Here is a 26,639-nt window from a genome sequence, read left to right on the forward strand (position 1 = left end):
TCATGTTTGATTTAAATACATTAAATAAATATTTGATTATCTGAATGAATATCCTGTTACTTATGAGTCAGAAACTTATGAAAAAATTTTGAAATTAATGAAAGGATCGTGTTACATGAAATCTGTGTATACTAGTCAAAATAATGACATTATTCACAAAGCAAACACTGCATCTGTTCCAGGGAAAAGCTTAGTCTCTTATTTCTCTTGACAGTGTGCAGACCTGGGTTCTTCAAAGCCTCACCTCACAGCCAGAGCTGCAGCAAATGTCCACCTCACAGTTACACCCATGAGGAAGCTTCAACCTCTTGTGTCTGTGAAAAGGATTATTTCAGGAGGGAGTCTGATCCACCCACAATGGCATGCACAAGTAAGGAAAACCCATGGATCTTTGGTGATGCTAACCTTCACCAGTTTGAAGAAATAGCATGATGGAGCCTGTTACATTCTATTACCACTTCCCCTAAAACAGGCATAATGTTTAATTTGCCAATATAGGATTTCACCAGAATCCAGTCTTCTTGAGTAAACATTAAGAAATTTGAGTCTCTTTTATCATTTACAGTTGGAAGTATCCATTTTCCTTATTTCAAGTTCAACATCTGGGCCACAAATACAATTTTTTATTTTTATTTTTTTTACTTTATGATTTATTTGAGTGCTCATGGTAGCCAAACATGACTTTGACAAATCCATTCCCCTGTTCCTGGTAAATCATTTTAATTTTTCTTCTTCTTCTTCCAAGCCAACTTTCTGATCACAAAAATATCTAGTACATGATACTTCTATATTCTTGTTGTAACCTGCCCCACTAAGCTGCAAAGACCAATGAGAAGGTCATTTATAAGACAGGAAACACTACACGAACATGAAGAGCCGAGGGTTGGCAAATCAACTTTAAGAGTCAAATATAAAACCAGTTGTCAACTAGGATTTTCAAGTGGTTGTGTTTTTTAGCAGTGAGCGTCCTTAACCATTACTAAGTATATGGTCAGATAATCTTAGAATAGATGAATAATGAACGTTTTATTCCAACATTTGCAGTGGGTACTTCCATATCTATCAGTATTTTGGTGTTTTTGTTTTTCTAGTTGCCACATATTTCTGTGAAGGAAACAAATTTACATGTTAGTTTGCTTGAGGACAGTACTTCTTTAGTTTTTCTATCTTTGTCTCTATAGCAAATCAAACAAAAACAAATGAAAGGGAAGAATAGTGAATCCCACTCCCCTTACCATTCATATTCTGTGATGTCCCATTTTTTACTCTTTTAGATCCCTGTATGTGGTAGTTGCCTTCAAAGATGAAGACAATGTTTTTTGTTTTTTTTTTTTGAAATTTAGTACTCTCTGGTATCATATATAAAGACATACGATTTCTTTCCTTAAATAATCACAACTGAAATTTTATCTGAATTTCAGTGCCTGAATGTCATAGTGTCAGTGAAATGTATATTCATTATTTCTCAAATCATTGATATTAACTTTACCTTGTTAAAGATCATTCTTTATCACATTCTGATACTTTTATGGGTTAGATGGTTACTAACTACAAACAATTCCTCTTCACATAAGTAAATGACATTATTGTATACCTTTCTTAAGAGGATACATTTGAATGGAGGAGATATAAAGTGTGATTGAATGTGATGCATTTTGGTTGCAGTGGAGATTGCTGCAATTATTCAGAGCAAAATAAAGCCCAAATAGTGGGGGAAGATGTTGGCTAGACTGTACTTTGGTGAATTAGAGAAAATCATATCTTGACTTATTTCAATTTCATCAATTTTATAGGTATTCTTTTCTTTAAGTGGTCCAATCATGATCAGTCTCTTTCTCAGCATGTATATGAGCCTCCCATTCTATAAAATTACTAGGTTTGGGAATGGGTGAGACCCCATGCTCTGGTGTCAAGGACTGCTTAGCTCTTGTTTAGGACCTGAGGTTTATATTTTCTCTGTATCCAGGTGTGTGCATTTCTAATACTGTGTCTCAGAGGAACACTCATTTGTATGCATTTCTCAAAAAAGACAGGGAGTCCTGTAGATCTTTCTAATAAAGTCTGTGAGTATGTGTGTTCTGTTCTTAGTTGTATTCACAATACCACAAATACCACAAATATTACATATGATGATACCCTTGAGCAGATGAGATCACTCGATTTATGTCTGTTTGGCTCTTTGGAATTAAATTTATGGTTTCAACTCCTTTTAATATTTTTTCTGGTACTCTGGAAAACCAAATGCTACAAACCTATAGGAAAAGAAAATCAAACAAAATTCAGATTCTAATGAATCTGTTCAAATTGAGGGTGCCTCTCACAGCTCTATTTAGGTTCATACATCACGTCTATTAGCAGAACAGTGGAATTTCATTACGTTATTTTTCGGTGCATGTCAGTCTGAGTCTTCACTGATTACCTCTTCTTTAGGGCTTCCCTTGAATATATGAGTTTTATTTTGACTTTGAAAGGCATACGTGCCCCCACTCACATGCTGAGGAGCTATTGGTAGCAGAGTCAGAAGAAGAGTTAGACCATGATACAGTTTTACAGATTTAGGGGAAAGTGGAAATAGTGGGTATAATTCAATTGGCAGGAAAAAAACTCAGAATTTTGATATCTTTCTGAAGTAGACCTATTCCAAATATATTTTACGTTTTTCTCACAAGGGAACCTGTATCATTTTGATCTCAAATTACATTTTTGCCATAATTTTTCACTATTAGATAAGCTAAAGGCAATAGTAAAAAGAGTTGTATTTCCATCTTAAGTATTTGTTTCAATTTAAAAGTGACTTTTATATTGGAGTGTGTGAGGCTGTATGGGAAAATTCACAGGGTTCAACCACAACTACAGCAAAGGTAGAGATGTTTTAATGAAAACTGGCAATTTTTACATTATGGAGTTCTTTAAGTGATATTTTATGAATACTAGGTAGCTTTCTTATTACTTTTAAATTTTGTCCTCAGCAGTCATGACTTAATAAATATTAGGTAGAAATTAATATTTACTTGTATGTTTAGGACAGACAGCACATATTAAGATAACTAAGCTATGTTATCCTGAGTAGGTTAATTTATGCTTATGAACCATTCATAGTCCATTTTATTCCCTATTTGGAAATCTTTGCTAAGTAATTCTGAAACAAATGTAAATGTGTTTTCTCTTCAAGAACATCTTATCATATAATATTAACAGTGGACTGAAGCTGTAAGTCTGAGTATCTAAAAATCTACTCTAGAGTCAGACAGTATGCAGTTAATTCTTTTATAGACACTATTTTTTAGAGCATTTTTAGGTTCAGAACAAAATTCAGAGGACGATATAGAGATTCCCCATATGTCCCTTATCTGCACACATTCATAGCTTGTCTCATTATCAATCCTCCCCACCAGAGTAATGCATTGATTACAATTGATGGGTAACCAATTTTAGTTCTCTGTAGTCTGCCATTATTTCAGAAATATAGTATTATACACATGGATAGCATTTGCTATTTATATATAAATTTATTATGCTGAATTTTCAAGGTCTGAACACATTCATTCTTCTTCTTAATTGTGTTTTGGAGAATTATTTTTAAAATGAGTTTTAGATTTTCAGTTGAGTAAATGCACAGTTTTGCCAAACCACAGTGTTAAAACCATATCAAAGTAGGCAAAATTTTATTACAGTTTGTAATGTTGATCAACTACTTAAATTCTGGTTTTTTCTTGTCATATGAGGGAGGTTCCAAATTCTGTTGGTGGCTTATCAGTAGATATGCAACTTACTTTGAGATAAACTAAGGCTGTTTTTGTTTTTCCTTTTTACTTTCTGTAGAATTTGTAGTCAAGAGCCACACTAATAAATCCTCTTTCTACCTATACTCATTGCTTAGTAAATCCTTCATGTTTAATTCCTAGCTTTCAGGGAACAAGTATCATTGAGGACTTAATCACGTCAATCCCCAAGGAGAATTTTTACTTGGACTTGCCAAAGAACTTGCCCCTATTTGAATACATAATTTTATCTACATTTTTTGCATGCATAGTTTTATTCCATAATTCTTTATGTATACACTAAGCAAAACATCTTGAATTGAACTTGTTACATTGCCAAGACAAGTCATTTCTATAGTATTTAAACCCCACTATTGTTCCTACAAAAAACTACAACAAGATTTTTCAAATATTATTACAAAGGATAATTCTTGCATTCTACCCTGCTTAAAACAATGATTGCAAAGCTATTTTTTTTTCTTCAGACCAGAAATTTGTGTAGTAAGCAATGCCTAATTTTATCATCTCAAAATTTGTTTTTTTCACTTTACTTTGCAAACCAGGACCCCCCTCAGCTCCTCGGAATGCCATCTCAAATGTTAATGAAACTAGTGTCTTTCTGGAATGGATTCCTCCTGCTGACACTGGTGGAAGGAAAGATGTGTCATATTATATTGCATGCAAGAAGTGCAACTCCCATGCAGGTGTGTGTGACGAGTGTGGCGGTCATGTCAGGTACCTCCCCCAGCAAATCGGCCTGAAAAACACCTCTGTCATGGTGGTGGATCTGCTTGCTCACACAAACTATACCTTTGAGATTGAGGCAGTGAATGGAGTGTCCGACTTGAGCCCAGGAGCCCGGCAGTATGTGTCTGTAAATGTAACCACAAATCAAGCAGGTAAGTGTGATGTCCAACCAAATCATGTACCTTAGGACAAGCTCTATCAGTTATCTCCCCAGCTCAGGGCTAAGTTGCCTGAGACGTGAAAAAGAACTTCCCATTATCCAGAGAGTTAGGACTTAGAGTAAAATGAATACCTCTTGAGATGCTTTTTTTTTTTTTTTAAGTTTTAAGCAAATAAAAGCTAAAGTTTTGTAGCAGACACATCCATGGACAGAAAACAAAAGATAGATTTTAGTTGAATTTTTTCATTAAAAATATATGGCTCAAATCCATTTGTGAAAAAAAAATTTATCTCGTAATCTTGAACAGTGCAATTATTATAGCTCAAATGTACATTTTTGTTGTTTTATTCAAGTTTTTTCTTTAATTAATTAAGTTAGCATGTATTCAGGCAGGTTTATTAGTTTAGCACCACATCTGAATTTTCTTTGCATATTAAAATAGGATTTTCTTATTATTTCTAATATTATTATTAGAAATGCATAAGACAGTTTTTCTTTGATAAATCCATTTATCAAAATTATAATAACTGTGAGCTGTTGTACAAAAACCATACATATGAAAATATATCTATATTCCATATGAAGAACTTGGAAATATTAAGGAGTAATTATTAAGGAGTAGGGAAAATAATGCTGCTTGAATGACTAATTCCCCTAAAATTTCCCCTCAAATATTTAATTTTAAGTAAATCAATATAGAGGAATTCTTGTCTGGTAAGCTAAAAATCAAGCTATGGCTGAATTAATAACTCATTCTATTATGTGACAAGAACCTTTCAAAGCCTATGAGTAGCTTATAACTGGTTTTTGTCAATAACAGGTACCTGTGTAGGAAGGGTCTTTAAATGTAACGTTCCTTCTATTCCCTGGCTTCAGCTCTCAGTTCATGGGAATAAACTGGTTACCTCTTAAGTACCTCAGGTGGACTTTGCTTGGTGAGGACATCCTTGCCAGTAGAGCTCACAGTGTGATAGGATGTGTTTGACTGACTTAGGTCAGACTTAATTCCTGTAATGTTAGTATAAGTTTGTAGGCAGTGGAATGATCTGATTGACAAGAAAATGTTGTTTGTAATCAAGTTTTGGTCAAAATAATTTGAATTATTGGATGTGTCAGGTAAATGAAGTGGTTATCTCTTGAGAATAAGAAAAACACATGTCATTGGGTTCATAGTTGTTTTTGACTGATAAAACTGAGAGAAACACTCAAAAGTAACCCAGAGGATGCAAAGATATTTGAATTATTCACTAAGCATCCTTCTCAGCACTCATGTTCTCATCCATGTTGAATGTATCCACAGCATTTTTTTTTATTCTATGACAAAAAAACACTGTACACCTATATGCCACTTTCCTCAGTGAATTTTTTATATTTTACTCCATTTACTCCCTAACCTAAGGTTGAACTAATAAAAGTGCTAAAAAGAGGTAGACAAAATTAGTGAAAATTAGGTTTGCCTTCAGTATAGACTCAGCTTTGGGCATACTAGTATACATTGATTTTTCATCACAATATCTAGATGCCACAAGTGCTCTGTGAATGTGAACTCTCCTCACATCAGAAAAATACTGGTATTAAACTTTTGCTTTCACTCTTCATATGCAATATATTTTAAGCTTACTTGGTTCTACATGTGAATCTTCCATTAACATACTGAAAGCATATTGAACAATCATTGAGAGTTGTGGTCCCCTGGGAGCACATTATGTAAGCTTGCATAACCTTCTTTGAATGATGTTTCTCTGATGAACTAGATAACTATTTTTTCAATGATATTATTAGTAAATATTTGCTCCAGGTGTTTTTTACTTACTGGCCTGTTAGGACTACACAGTATGTTTTCTGAACTACAAATACTTTAAATGTCAAGAAAGAATAATTTTTATCCGGCTATTCAAGGCATGGCTATCATATAAAACAAACATTTGTATTCAGAGAAGAAACTTTGTTGACTTTTGATTTGCTGTTTTCCCCCCAAGTTTTCAGAGTGTGCATACTGTAAAATCCTTACAAACCTACCAAAAAAATAAAATAAAAACAAGATGGAGATTTTCTCAGTGTCTGACATTTCAGACCAACTAAATATCAATTTCACAAAAATTATTGACTTCAAGTAACTCTTAGATTTAATGCCACGGTGCTGGACATATATCAAGTACCAACATTATAGAGAGTGGACTGCAGTAGTTTGTTTTAATGTATGAATATTTTCTCAGCCTTAAATTACAAAAAGTTATCTGTACCATATGTGATTTTTATACAAAACTTCTTTTAACAGATTTCAACTTTAGTTTCAATCTCTATGAAGTGCTTTTTGAGAAATGCATTTGTTTCTTAATTTATTTGTTTCAAATTTATCATTTGTTCTCTCATTTTCTGATTGATTCATATTAGTGACATCAATGTGGTATATGAACAGACAAGATTCAAAATTATGTTCAACGTGTACAAGAAAAAAATAGTAATTTTTTCAAGATAAGAATCTTACATTAATCTAGAAACTGAAATTGATTAAGTAACCGTGGCTGATCAGTCTATAAAAAGAAATAATGATTTTGTGCTGAGGATAGTGATTAAATGATTAATTTATGGATGTTCATACAGCATTTAAGACGTTTTTCCAGCTATTAAATCATTATGGAGTCTAGCATTTTGCTTTTGCGAGAAGTCACCTGAATTCAAATGATACTTTTTTGCATGTAATTTAATAGTCAAGTCAAAAGATGAAGTTTTAAGGAAAGCTAAATACTAAAATTAGTTGGAATTTATGGGATGGGCCTTGTAGAATTCAACAAATAGTACTGGGATTAAGAAAGAATTGCAAAGTTGTTATGGGAATTATCACAGTCAAGAAATATAAGCACACACGAAGTGGGAAAATTAAGGGGGGAAAAGTAATTTACAAAAAGGTAAAGGAATATTGTGTGTGAGAAGGGGAAATGATAGAAAAAAATGTGAATACATAAATTATATAAACAACTTTAATAGTCAAGTTGCAAAGTGTATAAAATCATGGATATACAAACCATGCTTTATTAAGCTCAAACTTAGAAAAAGAATAAAGTTCATGGAGCTCCGCAAGTTTTCTAGTGATTTGGAAAAATTAATATATAAAAAAATTTTTTACAAAAAATGCATTTAGATTATTTACATGACAACACTTCTATTGTTCATTTCTATTGTATTATCATTTATTTTGTCTTATTAGGTTAGGTCATCAAAAATATAACTGCTAGATAGATGGATAGGTAGATGGAGAGTGATATGTCAACATAGTATGAAAATTAAAAAGCCCATTGAAAACAGTTATGTTAAATGTTTCACTATCAGCTCACAAGAGTGTGCATTTATCATATTCCTCTATAAACTTATTTTTTAGGACTTTACTTTAAAATAGTTTTGCACTGGGCATACTTTATCAAGAACTAAATCATGACACTCTTTAAATATACACAAATGTATTTTTTATCCCCAGAAACAATAAGCTCATCCCAACTAAAAAACCAAAAGTATTCATACTTTAATAAGCCAAAGCACAGAATCCTAATTCTGAGCTAAAATAGATCAAATTTTAATTGTTTTGAATTCGTCTTAGACTCTTCGACTTTTTCTTTTTTTTTTAATTTTAAATTAGTTTATTTATCTATTTTTTAACTTTACAATATTGTATTTGTTTTGCCATACATTGACATGAATCCACCATGGCTGTACATGTGTTCCCCTTCCAGAACACCCCTCCCACCTCCCTCCCCATCCCATCCCTCCGGGTCATCCTGGTGCACCAGCCCCGAGCACCCTATATCATGCGTCGAACCTGGACTGGCGATTTTTTTCATCGGAGGGCTAGATTAACATGATATGAGTTACAAAGTGTAACAAACATTTTGGAGGGAATGTCCCAACCTGTCCCAGACTATCAGAAATATCACTAAGAAAGGTGATTCCTGTTTTTTGAAAGGTTTTATTTCTTGATTCTTCCAAAGGTATCTGGGGGCATGATAATTCCATTTCATCAGGTACTTTCAGTTTGATGTAATTTACATAGTTGTTCAGCATGATGTCTTACAGGATGTGGCGATACCCGGGGTTCCTGAAACTAAATTATGCCTTAGAGTTGGAAAATTAAGAGAATTCTGATGGTAAAAGCACACAAGTGTTTCTGAGAAGAGGGAAACAAACATTTTCTGTTGATCTCTGTTTATTGAGATGTTGAAAAATAAGTTCATTGTCACTTGCTCAATCATTACTATGATAATTCTGAGGGTCTTTATTGACTTTCTTCCATGGACAGAACTTACTGGCTATCTTTGTAATCACCACTACATTAAATATATTGTTGTTTGCCAAGATTGGTTTGTCTTCTATACAGACTAAACAAGGCAGTTTAAATTTGCATGTAGGTAATACTCAATTTTTGTACTTTTATTTTATTTTGTTTTTATAGTGGCACTATCTGCTGCATTCCCCCACAGAACCACTGGGTGTGTGTGTTTACTCTTTTGGTAGGAAGAAGAGTAAAAAAAGGAAGCTCTATGATTTAGTTTAGTTTGGTCATTACTGTAGTTTCACAGCTTTTACTGCATGGGGCTCAGAGACAAAGAGTTTTTTTTATAGTTGAAGAGGAAATCTTCCAAGTATACACCTATGACTGGTGAAATAAAAAACTGAATTGAGGCATTAATGTGCCAGTTGTAATGTGGGCTCAGGACAAAATCTCATTCATCACATTACCATCATAACCTCCACTCAGATCATGGTTTCTTAGGGATATTTTGGATCCACAGAGATTAGTGTTAGCTCCATAATCTGTTAAATGTATATTCTATATCCTAGTTTCTAAATCTAAATTTAGATTTTGAAATCTAAAATTTACAATCTGGGTGGTAACCCTCCACCCCCCACTTATCTAGAAGTGGTCAGAGATTTCTCTCAAATAAGCTGAAAAGGAAAATGTACAATATTAATATATGTTACTATTGCACAGTCCTCCGTAAAGACAGTCAATTTTCTCTTCATTTAATAGGGTAAGTGAAGGTCTGGGTGTTGGTGAGACACCATGACTAACTAGGTCACTAAATTTTTATTTGTATTTCTTAGACCTTGATATCATTAGTGGTATAGATGAGAGGGTCCAGTATTTCGGTCGCTTAATGCCTTGGTGCTGGACGTTTTACCATTCACATTTTCGCCTATTATGAAATCCATGTCCACTTTCTTTCTAGTGGTCAAGTGCTACCACTTGGTCTCTGCCATATCTGATCCCTAAAAAATTAAGAAATCATTTCACTGCATCTTCAACTTCTGTGTTCTCAAGAAAAGAGAAATTTTAGAGATTTTGGTTATAAAACTGGCACTGTTCTCATCAATTTATTTCTTATAATTATGGTGAAGAACATGTCTTCTGAGTCCTTTCTGAAGTTGTAATTAGTGGATAGTTTCATAGGTCTTGGCAAATAAATCCATTTCAGTGTTCCTATTTTAGTAGGTCATTTAATTCCTTCTTCATTAAAACAAGAAATTCCTAGTATCTGAACTATAAAAACATAGTTCGCCTTTCAAATCCAGATCTTGGTCAACTAATTGAACAAGCATTTAGCATTTGTGCTAGCTAGCTACCTAGAGAAGCATGTTGGCTCTCTAATCATGCATTTATACCAGCTTGAATTAAATTGTTTCTCACTCCTCTGTAAGGAACACATAAAATCCATTTTCATACACATATTCCATATGCTTCTGCAGATTTAAGTTATAGAGTTTTGTGAGACGTATTCAGGAAATTTTTGTCCCCAGCATTGACTGCATAATTGGCTCCCAAGAGGATGTTGGGATCTTGAGTTCAGATGGAGTAAATAAGTTTGAGCAAGAAGACAAATACTTCCTTCTATCACTTAATGATCTTAGATAAGGTATTGAAGACATCAAGGAATAGCTTCCTCAGCCAGGTGTGGAAGAACTTAATGGTAGCAAGAGAGACTCAGTAAGTTTTAGAAGCTGAGAATATTTTCAGTCATCTATTTTCTCCCCCATATCCACATTCCAGTGCTCAGGATATCACATTTTCCAATCAGTGGCTTCATTTTCTCATAAGGCGAGGCAATAAATCCATAATTTTAGCAGTTCAGGAATTCTGTGGTCTAAGACTTGGTTTTTGATGCACAGTTCTGTCATCCTAAGAAGACATGAGATATTTACAGCATGAAGACTCTGATCATCTCAATATGAATTGAACAGAGAAATTTAAACTTTGAGACACTAATTTTATTTCTTTAAATTCTATAGTGCAACCAGACTCATCCTGTCCTTCCTATATTTCTTGTTTTTCTCATGCTTTTATAGTACTGAGTGAAAGTGAAAGTTGCTCAGTCGCATCCAACTCTTTGCAACCCCATAGACTTTGGCCCACAAGGCTACTCTATCCATGGAATTCTCCAGGCAGAATACTGGCGTGGATTGCCATAACCTTCTCCAGGGGACTTTCCTGACCCAAGGATGAATCCAGGTCTCCCTCGTTGCAGGAAGATTCTTTACCATCTGAGCCACCATGGGCAAGAGTACTAAAGCAGATGAAATTTGGTCACCAAAAATATCTTCAAGAATCCCTTTATTTGCAGTGACCAGAGGTGGTAAGACATAGCCACTATATGCCTGCTGTTGTTAGATTAAAACTAGCAACATCCTTTAAAAACTACATAGGTTCTTGCTACACTGAAATTTAACCAGTCAAACCACAGGTCCAAACTCCCATTCTTTTAAAAGACTTTTGCCTGCAACACTTCTGTTTTGGGAACGTTTTTTAGATTTTAATGTCTATTTTTTTAGTTGTAAACAAAATTTACTCTGAGTGGTTTAAACAGAAGAGGCCTGTAATAAAGGATATTAAGTGGCTTATACAATCAATGAGAAAAATAGATTCAAAGATTAGGGCTAAGTTTCAGGAGAAATGCCCAGTACTCTACCACAGATCTGGCCTGATGAAGCAAAATATGGCCACTGCAGTTGTCAAGAAATAAATGGCAGGCACTTAACTTTATTGCAATTGCTGCTTCCATTAGCAGCATTACTACTTCAGATTCTCAAACTTGAAACTGCTGAAAAATCTTCAGATTTGCCACCATATTCAAACTATGATATCCATGAATTTGTTCAGTTTGAATGAAAATTTCTGCCTGTAATTGTTAAGCAAGTTACCTCCATTATTCTGAAGAAATATGTTTTTTCAAATAATTAAGATTTGTCCCTCCTATCTTTCTCTCTCTTCCTTCTTCCATTCCTGCCTCCTACTCTTTCTTCTTCCCCCCTCCATCCTTCCTTTCTTCACTCTTTCCTTCCTTTGTTCTTTCTTTCCTTTGTTCTGTATTTTCTTTTTACTTCAGATGATGAGAGTTAATGATATCTCTTAACTCATGGCGCATTACCATGTTTGAACTATGCAAGGTCCTCCTGTGGTTTATATATTTATATTTTTTTATGTACTGCTTTTATCCCAAATCTATTTGCCATTTTCCTAAACAGTAGCCTTTACATGGATTGCTTATTTCTCTGCTTAAGTATCCTTGTTAAAAATTTATTTAGCATCGGCTGCATAGGTTTTTAATTTCATGTAATAGTTATATTAAATATCTCATTCTGACAACTAATTTTTTTTCACCATAATAAAAATGTTTTCTAGATCCACTTAATGTTATTTTTGCCATCCAGTGAGCTGTCATACATCCACTGCACTTTACATACCAATTCACCCAGGGACAGAGACCCAGATCCTCTTGACTACCCAATTTGTGAGCATTCTTTATCCAATTTAAAGCCTTCATATAGTGATTTTCATTCAGTTAATATCTATAAAACAGAGTAATGCTTAGTACATAATAAGGTATTGATAAATGTTACTACAGTAGTTTATAAGAAACTTTTCAACAGTGTGAGTTCATGGAAAAGTTTCTCAGGTGTGCTAGTGGTAAAGAACCCACCTGCCAATACAGGAGACATAAGAGACGTGAGTTCATTCCCTGAGTAGAGAAGATCCCCTGGGGGAGGGCGTGGCAGCCCACTCCAGTGTTCTTGCCTGGAGGATCCCATGGACAGAGAAGCCTGGCGGGCTATAGTCTATAGGGTCACAAAGAGTCAGACATGACTGAAGTGACTTAACATGCATGCATAGAAAGAATACTATGAGATAAATAAGGCTTCCCAGGTGGCTCAGTAATAAAGAATCCATCTGCCAGTGCAGGAGAAGCAGGAGACGCAGATTCTATCTCTGGGTTGGGAAGATCCCCTGGAGAAGGAAATGACAACCCACTCAAGTATTCTTGCCTGGAAAATCCCACGGACAGTGGAGCCTGGCAGGCTGCAGTTCATGGGGTCACACACAAAGAGTTGGACACAACTTAACGACTGAATACACACATGAGATAAATAGGTTTTAGACTTTTGAGTATTATATAGACAAACTCATTGGTGAAGTAAAATGAGAAGAGAAAAATATTTTAAAGTGAAAAATAATATAGAATCAGTGATGCCTCAGGTAACAACAACAACGACAACAAAAACCTACTTCAAGCTTATAGGAATAATTAATGAAATTTCATTTTTCCAATGATTTCTTAAAATACTGAGTTTTATATTAGCATTGAAATTTTTCAAATTCAGTAAAATATCCAGAACAATTAACATAAGGAAATAAGCAGAGAATAACAGCATCAAAGAAAGAGCAATACTTTGTATATAGGAAACAGTCACATAATTTTTGTTTTTATCAAAATGTATTTGGACAGATACAAAATTTTTAGTTACATTATTTCTATTGAAAAATGAATATTGATTTGTCAGTTATTGATGTTTTTAAGGAAAACTAGAGACACAAAAAATGTTTTATGTAATTACATATCATGAATATCTCTTCATTGGTGTCATACTGACCCTCTGTGACCAGGTTAGTGTACTCATTATGGCTACCAACAAAAATCCTTTTCCTTTGCCAGCTGCAACTGCCCATTCCCATTGAAACTTGGCTTAAGTGAGGCACACATTCTGAGCTTTTCCTGTGCTTATTTCTGCTTGGAAAACACAGTTCAAAGATGAGACACTAATGTAATGAATTTGTCCCTATTTCATCTCTAGTTTATTTAACAAGGATTAGCAGATGGGGGTGGAATATTTTTAGAAATCATCAAAATACTTTTTTGGTTCACTAACAAGAATCTTTCTAGAGACTCCTCTGGTTTCCAAAAGGACACTTCAGGGACTTCTGTTCCTTCTCTTTCTCTCTCTGATCTATTGTGGTAACAATGACAAAGATGATGATCGATGATGGCTAGCATGTTTCAGCACTTACAGTGTGCATATTGCTATGCGAAGAACTTTATTTACATTTTCTTATTTAATCCTAGCAATATCTTCATGACATAATATTATTATTATTCCCATTTTTAGGATGAAGAAACTGAAGTTTAAAGATGTGAAGTGATTTGCCCAAGGTCACAAATCTAGTAAGTGAGGGAATAGGAATCTAAACCAGGAAATTCTTACCCTAGAACTAGTGTGCTTGAATCACTAGTCAGTATTGCTATTTCCTCTGCCTGAAGCCTGTTTCTTATTATACGTCATTGTCCTAGATAGCTCAGTCTTCAGATCTGCTTAAATCACTCTTTCCTTAAGAAAAGTTTTCCCTGCTCTACAGTCGGGCTTTCCTCTCTAATGTAACCTGGAGTACAGGCAAAATAAGTATTTGCTTTCTTATCTGTTTTTCTGGAATCTTCCCCTGGGAATCATAGAGTGCCTAAAACCTGTGTTTGTTAAGATATTCATAGAATAATGAGTTCAATTGTTTATTATTTTAATTAATGTTATAATTTCAGTTATTGGTGTGATGTGTAATATGTTTAAAAATTTTTTTGGAATTCTTAAAATGCCAAAGTTTTTGCTTTCTTATTTATGTTGGGTGCATCTCCCCATCCCATCTCTTTTAAACTAAGGATCCAGACACAGAGTCCTAATCGTAATTCATAGGTTTAGGTGTTCCAAAACTCTGAAAAAGGACATTATTATTTAAAGTCTACTGCCTAGCTGGCTTTCTTACTTTCTTAATCTCTCTTTCTTTAGACACTCTATAATCTTGACAAAAGGATTCACTGTGAATGGCTGAACTCATTCCAGAGAGGAATTTTGTATAATGAATACTATGCTGCTTAAGAGCAACGCATGGTGTTTTCAATCTATAGTGATTTATGGACTCATGGACTGCACAGCCTGGATTTTTGATTCATTGTATCCAAGGGAGGGTCCAAGAATCTGCATTTTTTAACACACACACACACACACACACACACACACACACATCCTGCTGCAGGGTGTTTGGCCCTCATTTGAGAAAAATTACACTTACAGGAGGTTGATATTTGTTTCATGTTCCTCCTCTCTAGTGAGATGGTGACAGCTTTTAATCTGGTTTCCTTGATGTCGCTTTTCTAAAAAGCTCTTTAGCAAATACCTGCTGATATTCTGTATTTACACCAGCAGTGATTTTGTTAATACTATTCTCTTTCTCGCTAATATAGGTACTCTATTCTGCTTACAGCTCACTTGGAAGCTTTTAAACTAGCTTTGTGTAATTCTTATTGCAAACCCACTCTCTATTTGGCAGAATTGTGCTCAAAAATCCATTTCCAGTGTGAACTATCAAGTATCCTCATGGTTCAGTACAGAATTGTAGCAACTCAGCATTTGAAATGTTCACTCATTCATCTCATTGGCATGTATGCTAAGAACTTATTTGCATAAGGATGGATATTGTAAATTGATATGGATAACATATCAGTTTGTTTAAAACCTCACTCTGAAGTGTTCTTGCTCTCAAGTCCTTGTGAACAAAGTTCTGAAAGCATTCCCAGTGACCCGATGTAGCATAAGAGTGAAGACACAGATGTGAAATCATGTTTAAGTCAAGCATATACATAAGTCCTCTATTAGGTTCTAAATGAAGTTTACTTAGAATACTAAAACTTTTTTTGCACAGCGTGCTGAAATGACTTGTTCATGTGATCTTTCTGAAATTGACTGCCGAATATTCATTCAAACATTATTTATTCAACACCTCCTGCATTCATTATACTCAACTGAGCATTCTGAAAGATATAAAAGCAGTTTAAAAAGTCCATCCTACTCCAACTTTAGAAGTTTATCTTTCCTCAGAAGAAATAAAGAATTTAAGAATAAAATCTAAAAAAATAAAACCGAAGAGAATTAATGATAGCTTGGCTATTAAGCTCAGCAGCAATAGCATCAAATATGAATTGACTTATTGACTTCACATTTTTCTCTATATTTTGCTTCCTTTATCTCATATACATATCTATAGAGGCATTTATTCAAATCCACTTAGGATTTAGAGTTGCATTTATTAAACAAATGATACACTATTTTGTAACTGCCCTTATGTCTATTTTAATAGACATCCCTTGTTTGGTGAACATAATACCAGCATAATCAATCTTTGCTGATAATGACCTACTATTGAATGATATATTAACACAAAATGAACTGAGAAAAAATATCTAAAGATTTTTGAGTATTGGGAGTATTTTAATTTATTCTGTTATATCTAATTTTATTAATATTTGACAGTCCATTTAATGCTTTATTGGAATTCAGTCAGAGCAAATTACTGATTTTGTAGCTTGGCACAAAGACACCAATATCTTCTTTGTCAAAACAAGCATCAAGCTTGAGGAATTTATTTGAAGATGTGAATGTTTTCCATTAAAATATACTTTGAGTACTGGCTTTTTGATCTCACTTTTTACAAATTTCTTCCATTAATAAGAAAAGAGAAGCTGGTTTGATGAATTTTCAAGCCTGAAAGGCCTGAGGATATGACCTGTACTGCAAACTGATGCTTAAACTACATCTCAAGCAGTGATTTCCCTTAGGCTTGTGGTATGAACCAAAAACAAATACACTATTATTCCAACCAAGGTTGTCTCTCTGCTTTTATTATATCTATGTATTTAAAGTATATGAATTTAGAGGATGTCTATCTATTTTTTAAACAATCATTATTTTTCCCTAATGAAGTAGTAAATGACATTTAAAGGTGAAAATGTTCATTATTCTATAAGTTACTAAAGTTTCAGGCTATAACTTCTGTTATCAGCCATCTACTCATATTAATAAGACCTCATTAATAAGACCTCACTTGTTATTACTTATGCTTAATTAACCCTTTATATGCTGAGATATAGAAAGATATAGTTGTCTTTCAGAAGAGTCCTTTGTAGACAGTAAATCAGTAGTGTTTTAAAGTTATTGGTAGCAACGGACATGGTGTTAGTAGTTTAGTGGTTTACAGTATTCCCCCCTTACCTGCAGAGAATGCATTCCACACCCCCAGTAGATGTCTGAAACCTTGGGTAGTATGGAGCCTTGTACATATATACTGTGTTTTTCCTATATGTACATGCCGATGATAAAGTTTAATTTATAAATTAGGCACAGTAAGAGATTAATGACAATAACTCAATAATAGAACAATATAGTTATAACAATATACTGTAATAAGAGTTATATCAATATAGACTCTCTCTTTCTTAAAATATCTTATTGTACTGTACAAACCTTTCTTTTTTTGTGATGATGTGAGATGATAAAAGGAGAAGGAAACGGCAACCCACTCCAGTGTTCTTACTTGGAGAATCCCAGGGACGGGGGAGCCTGGTAGGCTGTAGTCCATGGGTTCTCTAATAGTCAGACACCACCGAGTGACTTCACTTTCACTTTTCACTTTCATGCATTGGAGAAGGAAATGGCAACCCACTCCAGTGTTCTTGCCTGGAGAACCCCAGGGATGGGGGAGCCTGGTGGGCTGCTGTCTATGGGGTTGCACAGAGTCGGACACGACTGAAGCGACTTAGCAGCAGCAGCACCAGAAATGATAAAATGCCTCTTTGATGAGATAAAATGAATGACCTAGGCATTGTGATGTGGCATTAGGATGCTATTAATCTTCTGATGATCAAGCCGAAGGAAGATCATCTACCTCAGGTAGTCCTGGATCATTTAGCCTTAGAGATGTGGATTTCTGGATGTCAAGAGCAGAGGATGTCAATGGTTGGAGATCCTAGGTGGGATGGAGCAGGTCGGTGCAAGATTTTATTAATATCACACTACTCAGAACAGTGGGAAATTGAAAATTTATGAAATATTAACTTCTGGAATTTTCCATTTAATATCTTTGAACTGATGTTGACTAAGGGTGTATGAAACCGTGAAAAGTGAAAATGTAGAGAAGTTTGCGGGGTGGATACTACTCTATTTTTGTTTTGGCCAACTTTACACCATTAAATTTTATGTATAAGGATAAGGGGCTTCCCTGGAGTGAGGATAAAAGGAAGGATTCAAAGAGTAAATGAATAATTTTAAACATTTTCCAATAAGATGTTAATATTGATACTCTTCCTGCATGCTCAGTCATGTCCAATTGGTACACTTAGAGGGTGCTAAACAATCAGTTTTAAATGGGATTTAAGTCTGTTTTTCCATGGATTTCGACAAGAAATATTACTGACTTACCTCCTGAAACTATGAAGTCACACACTTACATAATTGATAGATTTCATGTAGTTTATATTTTTTCCCTACTTTCTAAAGCACTATCATTATTTCTAGTCCTACCATTACTTTTCCTTTACAGAAAAAAAAAATCTAATACTGTATGTCACTGTGCTGCTTTTGGTGAAGATAGTATTCACAAGCTTGGTTATTACAAGATAGCAAAGAAAATAAATGTTCTATTAAGCATTTAGAAAATCCCTTGCAGCCTTCTTTAGTTACCTCCACATGAGATGAAGTTATTCAGCTCAACATTGTATGAACTTTGAAAAGAACTAACCATACTGTCTTGAAAAAAACAAACAAACTATTATTTTGTTAGAAAGTCACATCAATGATGCAACTATACTCTAGTTTAACAACAGTCTACTCTCCCTTAATTTTATTTTTTTATCTTAGTAATATCAATAGTTTTTTTCATATTTAATCAGAATTTATTTTAAATTCTTAATTGAATACTTCTTAAACTTACTTTAAATATACTGACAATAATAGTAATGATGATTATAGCAAAAACACATATCACTAGGTGCCAAGTTCTAGTATCATAGAGATATGTTAACTAAATTTTCTAGCAAAATATCTAAAATATTTTTGGTGAAATTGAAGATAGAGACAGGGTTTGCCTTTTATCCCTGAATCTGGTCCTCTTTCCAAGTAGCTATTAAATAGCGTTTACATTCTCCACATTCATCTAGTCCTGATCTTTTGTATTGAGAAACTCAAGGTATTTCAGATTTTCTCTAATCCAACCATGGCTTTGGTGTTTTAATTATCCTATACAAGAGTTTAATTATCCTATATATGAAATACATCCTATATGTATTTTTTCTTACATAATATTTTCTAAAATACAAACAACCAAAGGTATCACCCAGTATCTTATTTACTTCTCACACCAGCTCATTGAACTATGTAACTTGTATCCCTATTTTACACATTATTTCCTATTTTAACAGAGTATAGATTTAAACTCATAGTTGTTTGACTCTACAGCAACCAAAAGGCTGCAGATAACATAAATTCAACTAGAATGTACTTAAGCAATACAGGGAACATATTTTATCATTGAAAAGCACAAGTTTTAGAAACAATTTGATCATGAATCTCACTCCATGTCTCTGAGATTTTTAGAGCCTGACCCTCTTCTTGGTCTGTTTTGACTCAAGATGGAATTATCTCATGGTAGCAAAATGGCTGAAGCAATTCCAGACATTAGTTGTGTATAACACACCATATAAGAAGGAAAGAAAAATTCTCTTCCTCAGTTTATCAGCTAAAAGTCCTAGACTTCAAGTGCAAGGGACAGAATGGGAGAGAGATACCACAGAATCCATCACTGTGATGAGGGGTTGGGAATAGACAAGCTGGCTCATTCCCCATGGGCTCCCCTAGGGATGTCCTCAGGGTCGTTGTCACGAACCCAGATGTAGAGTCAGTCCCATCAAAACTCTAAGAAAACGGTAGCACAGTAAAGTGTAGAGAGATGGATTTGAGGATTAAAACTCAGTTTTTTTATATACACCTGTATGAACCCATAATTCAGTTATTTCCAACCCATTCCATTTCTAAAACTTTGATCCAAACCACTGTTATTTTAAATGATTGTGATAGTCTCCTCATGTATGCTTTTGCTTACCCTTGGGCTTCCAGAGTTTATTTTCTACAAAACAGCCACAGGTATCTCTTTAAAATACATCAAATGATACCAGTTCCCTGCTCAGAATTTTCTCATGACTCCTTGTATCTTTCTCAGAGTAAACGACACAGACCTGTAGGATCTATAGGATCTCTCTTTGTCTATAGGATCTTTCTTCAGCTGACCTCATCTCCCTGTACCTTCTCATTCACTCACTTTACCAGGTATGCTTGCTTCCTTGTTAATCATTGAAATTTCCATGTATGTTTACATCTCAGGACTTTTCTCCTTCCTGTTACTTCTACCTAGAACCATATTCTCCAAAATTACCATATGTCTTCCTACTTTAACATTGTTGTTGTTGTTCAGTTGTTAAGTAGTGTCCAACTTTTGCAACCCCATGGACTGCAGCACACCAGTCTTCCCTGTCTTTCACTATCTCCCAGAATTTGCTCAAACTCATGTCCATTGAGTTAGTGATGCTATCTAACCATCTCATCCTCTGTTGTCCCCTCCTTTTGCCTTCAGTCTTTCCCAGCATCAGGGTCTTTTCCAGTGAGTAGGCTCTTCGCATCAGGTGGCCAACATATTGAAGCTTCAGCATCAGTCCTTCCAATGAATATTCAGGACTGATTTCTTTAGGTTTGACTGATTTGATCTCCATGCAGTCCAAGGGACTCTCAAGAGTCTTTACCAGCACCATAGTTTGAAAGCATCAATTCTTCAGCACTCAGCCTTCCTTATGGTCCAATTCTCACATCATACATGACTACTGGAAAAACCATAACTTTGACTGTATGTACCTTTGCGGGCAAAGTGATGTCTCAGCTTTTTAATACGCTGTCTAGGTTTGTCATAGCTTTTCTTCCAAGGCATAATAAATGCCTTTTGCATAAATATCTCTTCAGAAATGCTTTCTGGCCACCCTATATATAAGTGTGTGCTTATGCTAGTGCACATGCACCTGCACTCACACACGTCCTTCATCTTGACCTTTCTTATCCCACTTCTCAGTTTTATTTGTTTTTCGCACACAACATAGCACTTTCTAACACTATGTAATTGACTTTGTGTATCTTTTTTATTTCACCCTGAGAATGTAAGTTCTATCAAGTGCAGGAATATTACTACTGTTTCTTACCAAGAAATGCACCTGCATGTAGAAAGAATTTGATAATTATTTGTTGGAAGAATGAGTGAATGAACAAATGACTGAAAATCTTTTTACAAATAGATATTGTCTTAGAATACCTACTTGGGCTTAGAATAGGTATTCTAACAGAATACCTATTTGTACCTATTGGGCTTCCCTTGTAGCTCAGTTGGTAAAGAGACTACCTGCAATGCAGGAGACCTGGGTTCAATTCCTGGGTCAGGACAATTCCCTGGAGAAGGAAATGGCAACCCACTTCAGTTTTCTTGCCCGGAGAATCCCATGAACAGAGGAGCCTGCCAGGCTATAGTCTATGGGGTTACAAGAGTCGAACATGACTGATCTACTAAGCACATTGTCTTAGAAAATTCCAGACTTTGCTGTTGATACAGCAAAATAGTTACATCTTTCTAATTCTCAAACCTGCATTAAAAGATGTCATTTGATTGGCTGATAGCATGGGACACCACATAGGAGACACCCCCTAGATCCCGGTTACCTTTACTTTGTTTGGGTAGCTCCTACTCAATATTTATTTCTCAGCTAAGATGACTTCTTTCAAGAAGCTCTCTTTGAATCAACAAATCTGTAATAGGTGCTTCACTTCAGTGTTCTGAAACACATCACTCTCATGCAAGAATGCTTTCATTTCCTTTCTTATTTATTTACCTCTCTATAAGCTCCTTGTTGTTGTTGTTTAGTTGCTAAGTCATGTCCAACTCTTTATGACCCCATGAACTGTACCCCACCAGGCTCCTCTGTCCATGGGATTTCCCAGGCCAGAATACTGGAGTGGGTTGCCATTTCCTTTTCCATGCGATCTTCCCTGACCTAGGGATTGAGCTCATGTCTCCTGCTGGCAGGCAGATTCTTTGCCACTAATCCACCTGGGAAGTCCATATGCTCCTTGAGGGCAGAGATTATGTATGTTTATCTATGACTGAAGTCTCACTGACTAGTATAGTTCTAACATACAGCAGGTACTCATAAATGATTAAATAATTACATTAATTGAAATGTTATTAATTTTCAAAAATTGGCTTATTTTTATAAGTAATATTATTAATAGAGAACTGATCTCCTCTCGATACTAATACCAATTCATCCTGACTCTTCAGGAGCCCCAAAACAATTTTTATTTCCAGATGAAATTACCCTAATTTTGCCAGCATTCCTATTTGATCATAATCTATGTTTTAAATAATATTGCCTGTTGTTTTCTTAAAATAATGAAAATACTTCTTCAAGTGTACATTAATCCACTTGAGAATTTAATTATTTCATATATTGTTACATCAAAATTATTGTTAGGTAAAAGTATCACAGCTTTTTGTTTTTCAGTTCTTGTATGATTGGAAATTGTTATTTATTTAGATTAAGTTCATAGGATGTCTTAAAATTTCCTGGTTGTCCTTTGTGTTGCCTTATCAGTTCCTGGAGGCAAATTTCACATATCTTCTCTGTTTTCTTCTTCTTCTTTTTTTTTAATTTCTAGGCATGCTAGTCATTTTAAATTGGTTCTGAATAGATGAAAATTTATAGAAAAGAATCTATATATGGAAAGACAGATGATTTTTGAAACTTAATTATTTAAAATGAAAAAAATTGAATCCCAACCAATGCACATTTGCAAAACTCCTACACTGTACATTTATAATGAGTTATTACTTTATTTAGTGTATGCCTGGATTTTCTTTCTTATTTTTGATGATACTCTGAAACTACAGTTTTTTTTGGTTTTCTTAGAATAGATGAAAGGCAGTGTGGGGTCTCCAAGTAAATTCCCACTTCATATTGTTATTATCTTAATGGATATGGAGTTTTTAGATGAAGGAAAACAAATAGAATAATGAATAATTTGTTTATCCTTAATTGCTGAGAAAAATTCATAGATAGATTTTAAACTTCAAAATCAATAAGCATTTTTCATTATTTGCTAAATCATCTTTGATGTTTACATTTTAAGAGTTGTGACCATTGCTTTTTATTCCTTCTTAGGATCTCTGTACATATGAGCAACAGTATTAATACCAAAAATATTCCTGCCCCTGCCAAGAGAAATCTATTTGTGCAAAATAAAAAACTAAATGACAAAAGAAAAATTCTACAAAGACTTGTATATGATTTGTACTGTAGGTGACTTTTTGACAACATCTGACTGGATTTATATTTAACTGAATGGATTTATTTTAAATGAGGACAGTAGAAAGTGAAATAATTGTCAAAGGATACTTAATACTTGGAAGATTTTATGCTGCAATGTGGATGTCTGGAATCCCTATTCAGTGCTCTTCACACTTAACCTTGTGGATTCTTTGATGTTCTTTCTTTTTAATAGTGCAAACACTGGAATAAAGAGCTTTCTATTACTTCAAAGATTCTTTATGAATAGCAGTGATATTTCTCATAACTTTTGTTATGAGAAACTCATGACTGTGACATACTCAGTAAGTAAAATCCAGTTTAAGTAAAAGAATTTTCTTCACTGGTATCACTGAAACTACGAATTCCATGCCTAACATAAGATTATAAGAGATAGATTTCATAAAGTTTTGTCTTGTGAATGTCATTACTAAATGCCCAAGGGAAGAGTCATCTGTCCTGAATGGTCTTCCAAATAGAAAGCTGCCTGGGATATAGAATCCATGAGATTCTCCACGCATCTGTGAGAACACATACATTGCAAGTGGCAGAGAGAGTTTATCTTCTTTTTTTTTTTTTTCCAAAAAAAAGCTGTTACCAATACTGTTTAGTTTCAATGCAAATATAAATTATGCACCTATGTTTGCATTCATAATATAACTTCTTTGTCAGGTACTAGATTAAACAAATCTTCAAACAAGCAAAGCTTCAGCAAATACAAACTGATATCTCTGTGTACTATACACTGTCCTCCTAGGAAAATATTAAAAAAATATATTATTTACTTAAAGACCATGGTTACTAAGTACAGTTTTATATTCTCAAGATTGCATTAATTATCAATACATTTTTTACAGACCCAGCTAAAGAGTTTGTTTCCTTCTGTCTATATGAAGACATAGAGGTTTCTGTTTAAGCCTGCAGGTCCTGGAGTAAAAATAATAGCTACAGTAGAATATAAAAACACTTAAAGCTCCTTCCATTAAGAGATGAAAGCTCTTTTTCCAACTGTTCAATCTGGGTGGGCTTATGATGTTCCTTGAGTAATAGAATTTAAGAGAAGTGAGGTGTAAATTCTTTAGCCCAGACCTCTAAAGACTGGTAGCTCCATGCCCCACCTCTTGAAACCCTGAGATCATACTTTGCTGAGGAAGCCTGCTCTAGCCTTCTGGAAGATGAGAGCGCCTTGAGAGTGTGGGTGCCGCCCTTCCCATAAGAAACCCTAGACTTGAGAATGAGGATGTCTGGGACAAGCCTAGTGCCCAGACATTCTATGAGATGAATGCAGCCATGTGACTAAATCCAGACAAGACCTGCAGAAGTATCACCCAGCCAATGCCTAGACTTGTGAAAATAGAAAATCATTGTTGAGCTAAGTCGCCAAATTTGGGGGCTCTTTCCTTACAGAAACTGGAAATTAATAAAATAGCCAGCATCTGTGGTATACTTCAAAATGCCTTGAAATGCTCTGAATACATAATGAATGTCACTTCATTATCACCTTCATCATTCCTCGTTTACTAAGAAAAATTTTCACGTACAAAAATTGAATCCACTTACATAGAATTGTATGTGCTGTTGCTTCAGTTGTGCTTGACTCTTTGCGACCCTGTGGATGGTAGCCCAGCAGGCTCTTCTATCTGTGGGATTCTCCAGGCAAGAATACTGGATTGGGTTGCTATTTACTCACCAGGGAATCTTCCCAACCCAGAGATCAAACCCACGTCTTTTATGTCTCCTGCATTGGCATGTGGTTTCTTTACCACGAGTGCCACCAGTAGAGGAACTGGGATCATCGAAAAAGCAAGAGAGTTCCAGAAAAACATCTATTTCTGCTTTATTGACTATGCCAAAGCCTTTGACTCTGTGGATCACAATAAATTGTGGAAAATTATGAAAGAGATGGGAATACCAGACCATCAGACCTATCTCTTGAGAAACCTGTATGCAGGTCAGGAGGCAACAGTTAGAACTGGACATGGAACAACAGACTGGTTCCAAATAGGAAAAGGAGAACGTCAAGGCTGTATATTGTTACCCTGCTTGTTTAACTTATATGCAGGGTACATCATGAGAAACGCTGGGCTGGAAGAAACACAAGCTGGAATCAAGATTACTGGGAGAAATATCAATAACCTCAGATATGCAGATGACACCACCCTTATGGCAGAAAGCGAAGAAGAACTAAAGAGCCTCTTGATGAAAGTGAAAGAGGAGAGTGAAAAAGTTGGCTTAAAGCTCAACATTCAGAAAACTAAGATCATGGCATCTGGTCCCATCACTTCATGGCAAATAGATGGGGAAACAGTGGAAACAGTGTCAGGCTTTATTTTTGGGGGCTCCAAAATCACTGCTGATGGTGATTGCAGCCATGAAATTAACAGATGCTACTCCTTGGAAAGAAGGTTATGACCAACTTACATAGCATATTTAAAAGCAGAGATATTACTTTGCCAACAAAGGTCCGTCTAGTCAAGGCTATGGTTTTTCCAGTGGTCATGTATGGATGTGAGAGTTGGATGGTGAAGAAAGCTGAGCGCCGAAGAATTGATGCTTTTGAAGTGTGGTGTTGGAGAAGACTCTTGAGAGTCCCTTGGACTGCAAGGAGATCCAACCAGTCCATCCTAAAGGAGATCAGTCCTGGGTGTTCATTGGAAGGACTGATGTTGAAGCTGAAACTCCAATACTTTGGCCACCTCATGTGAAGAGTTGACTCATTGGAAAAAACCCTGATGCTGGGTAGGATTGGGGGCAGGAGGAGAAGGGGACGACAGAGGATGAGATGGTTGGATGGCATCACCGACTCGATGGACATGGGTTTAGGTAAACTCTGGGAGTTGGTGATGGACAGGGAGGCCTGGCGTGCTGCGATTCATGGGGTCGCAAAGAGTCAGACACGACTGAGCGACTGAACTGAACTGAACTGAATTTTGTTTCAGGGGCATCATATTAACCACTATTATTATATTCATTCTCAAAAGATAATTCAGAAATCAACATAGGTGATTTGTTCTTAAACTACAACAGACCAAACTTCTCCAGTAGCCCTGTTTTATATATGAATTGTACTGTTTATCTATTTGTCTGTCAGTCTGTCTACCTGATACCTGGTTTCCCTGATAGTTCAGTTGGTAAAGAATCCACCTGCAATATAGGAGACCCAGGTTGGATTCCTGGGCTGGGAAGATCAGCTGGAGAAGGGATACACTACCCACTCCAATATTCTTGGGCTTCCTTTGTGGCTCAGCTGGTAAAGAATCCGCCCGCAATGTGGGAAACCTGGGTTCAATCTCTAGGTTGCGAAGATGCCCTGGAAAAGGGAAAGGCTAGCCAGTCTAGTAGTCTAGCCTGTAGAATTCCATAGACTATCCATGGTGTTGCAAAGAGTCCCACATGACTGAGCAACTTTCATCTTTACTTTTCTTTCTGTCTACC

The 26,639-nt window shown here is 35.2% G+C and overlaps 1 protein-coding gene across 12 annotated transcripts in view; it reads left to right on the top strand.

Annotated features, from left to right (window-relative positions):
* The window catches only part of EPHA5 (EPH receptor A5), a 394,095-nt gene that overhangs the window by 190,976 nt on the left and 176,480 nt on the right, over positions 1-26,639 (top strand). For 5 of the 12 annotated variants that reach the window (XM_081504964.1, XM_081504794.1, XM_081505053.1 and 2 more), the window contains exons 4-5: positions 215-370; positions 4,325-4,660. The exons of 5 other annotated variants lie outside the window; for them this stretch is intronic. In XM_081504964.1, the coding sequence (XP_081361090.1) occupies positions 215-370; positions 4,325-4,660 (492 nt within the window). The remainder of the gene's footprint in view (positions 1-214; positions 371-4,324; positions 4,661-26,639) is intronic. 2 more of the 12 variants (XM_081505197.1, XM_081505274.1) reach the window with 2 other exon arrangements.

This window comes from Giraffa tippelskirchi, chromosome 1, assembly GCF_054371585.1.
Source record: "Giraffa tippelskirchi isolate mGirTip1 chromosome 1, T2T-mGirTip1v1.2.pri, whole genome shotgun sequence".
Classification (NCBI taxonomy): domain Eukaryota; kingdom Metazoa; phylum Chordata; class Mammalia; order Artiodactyla; family Giraffidae; genus Giraffa; species Giraffa tippelskirchi.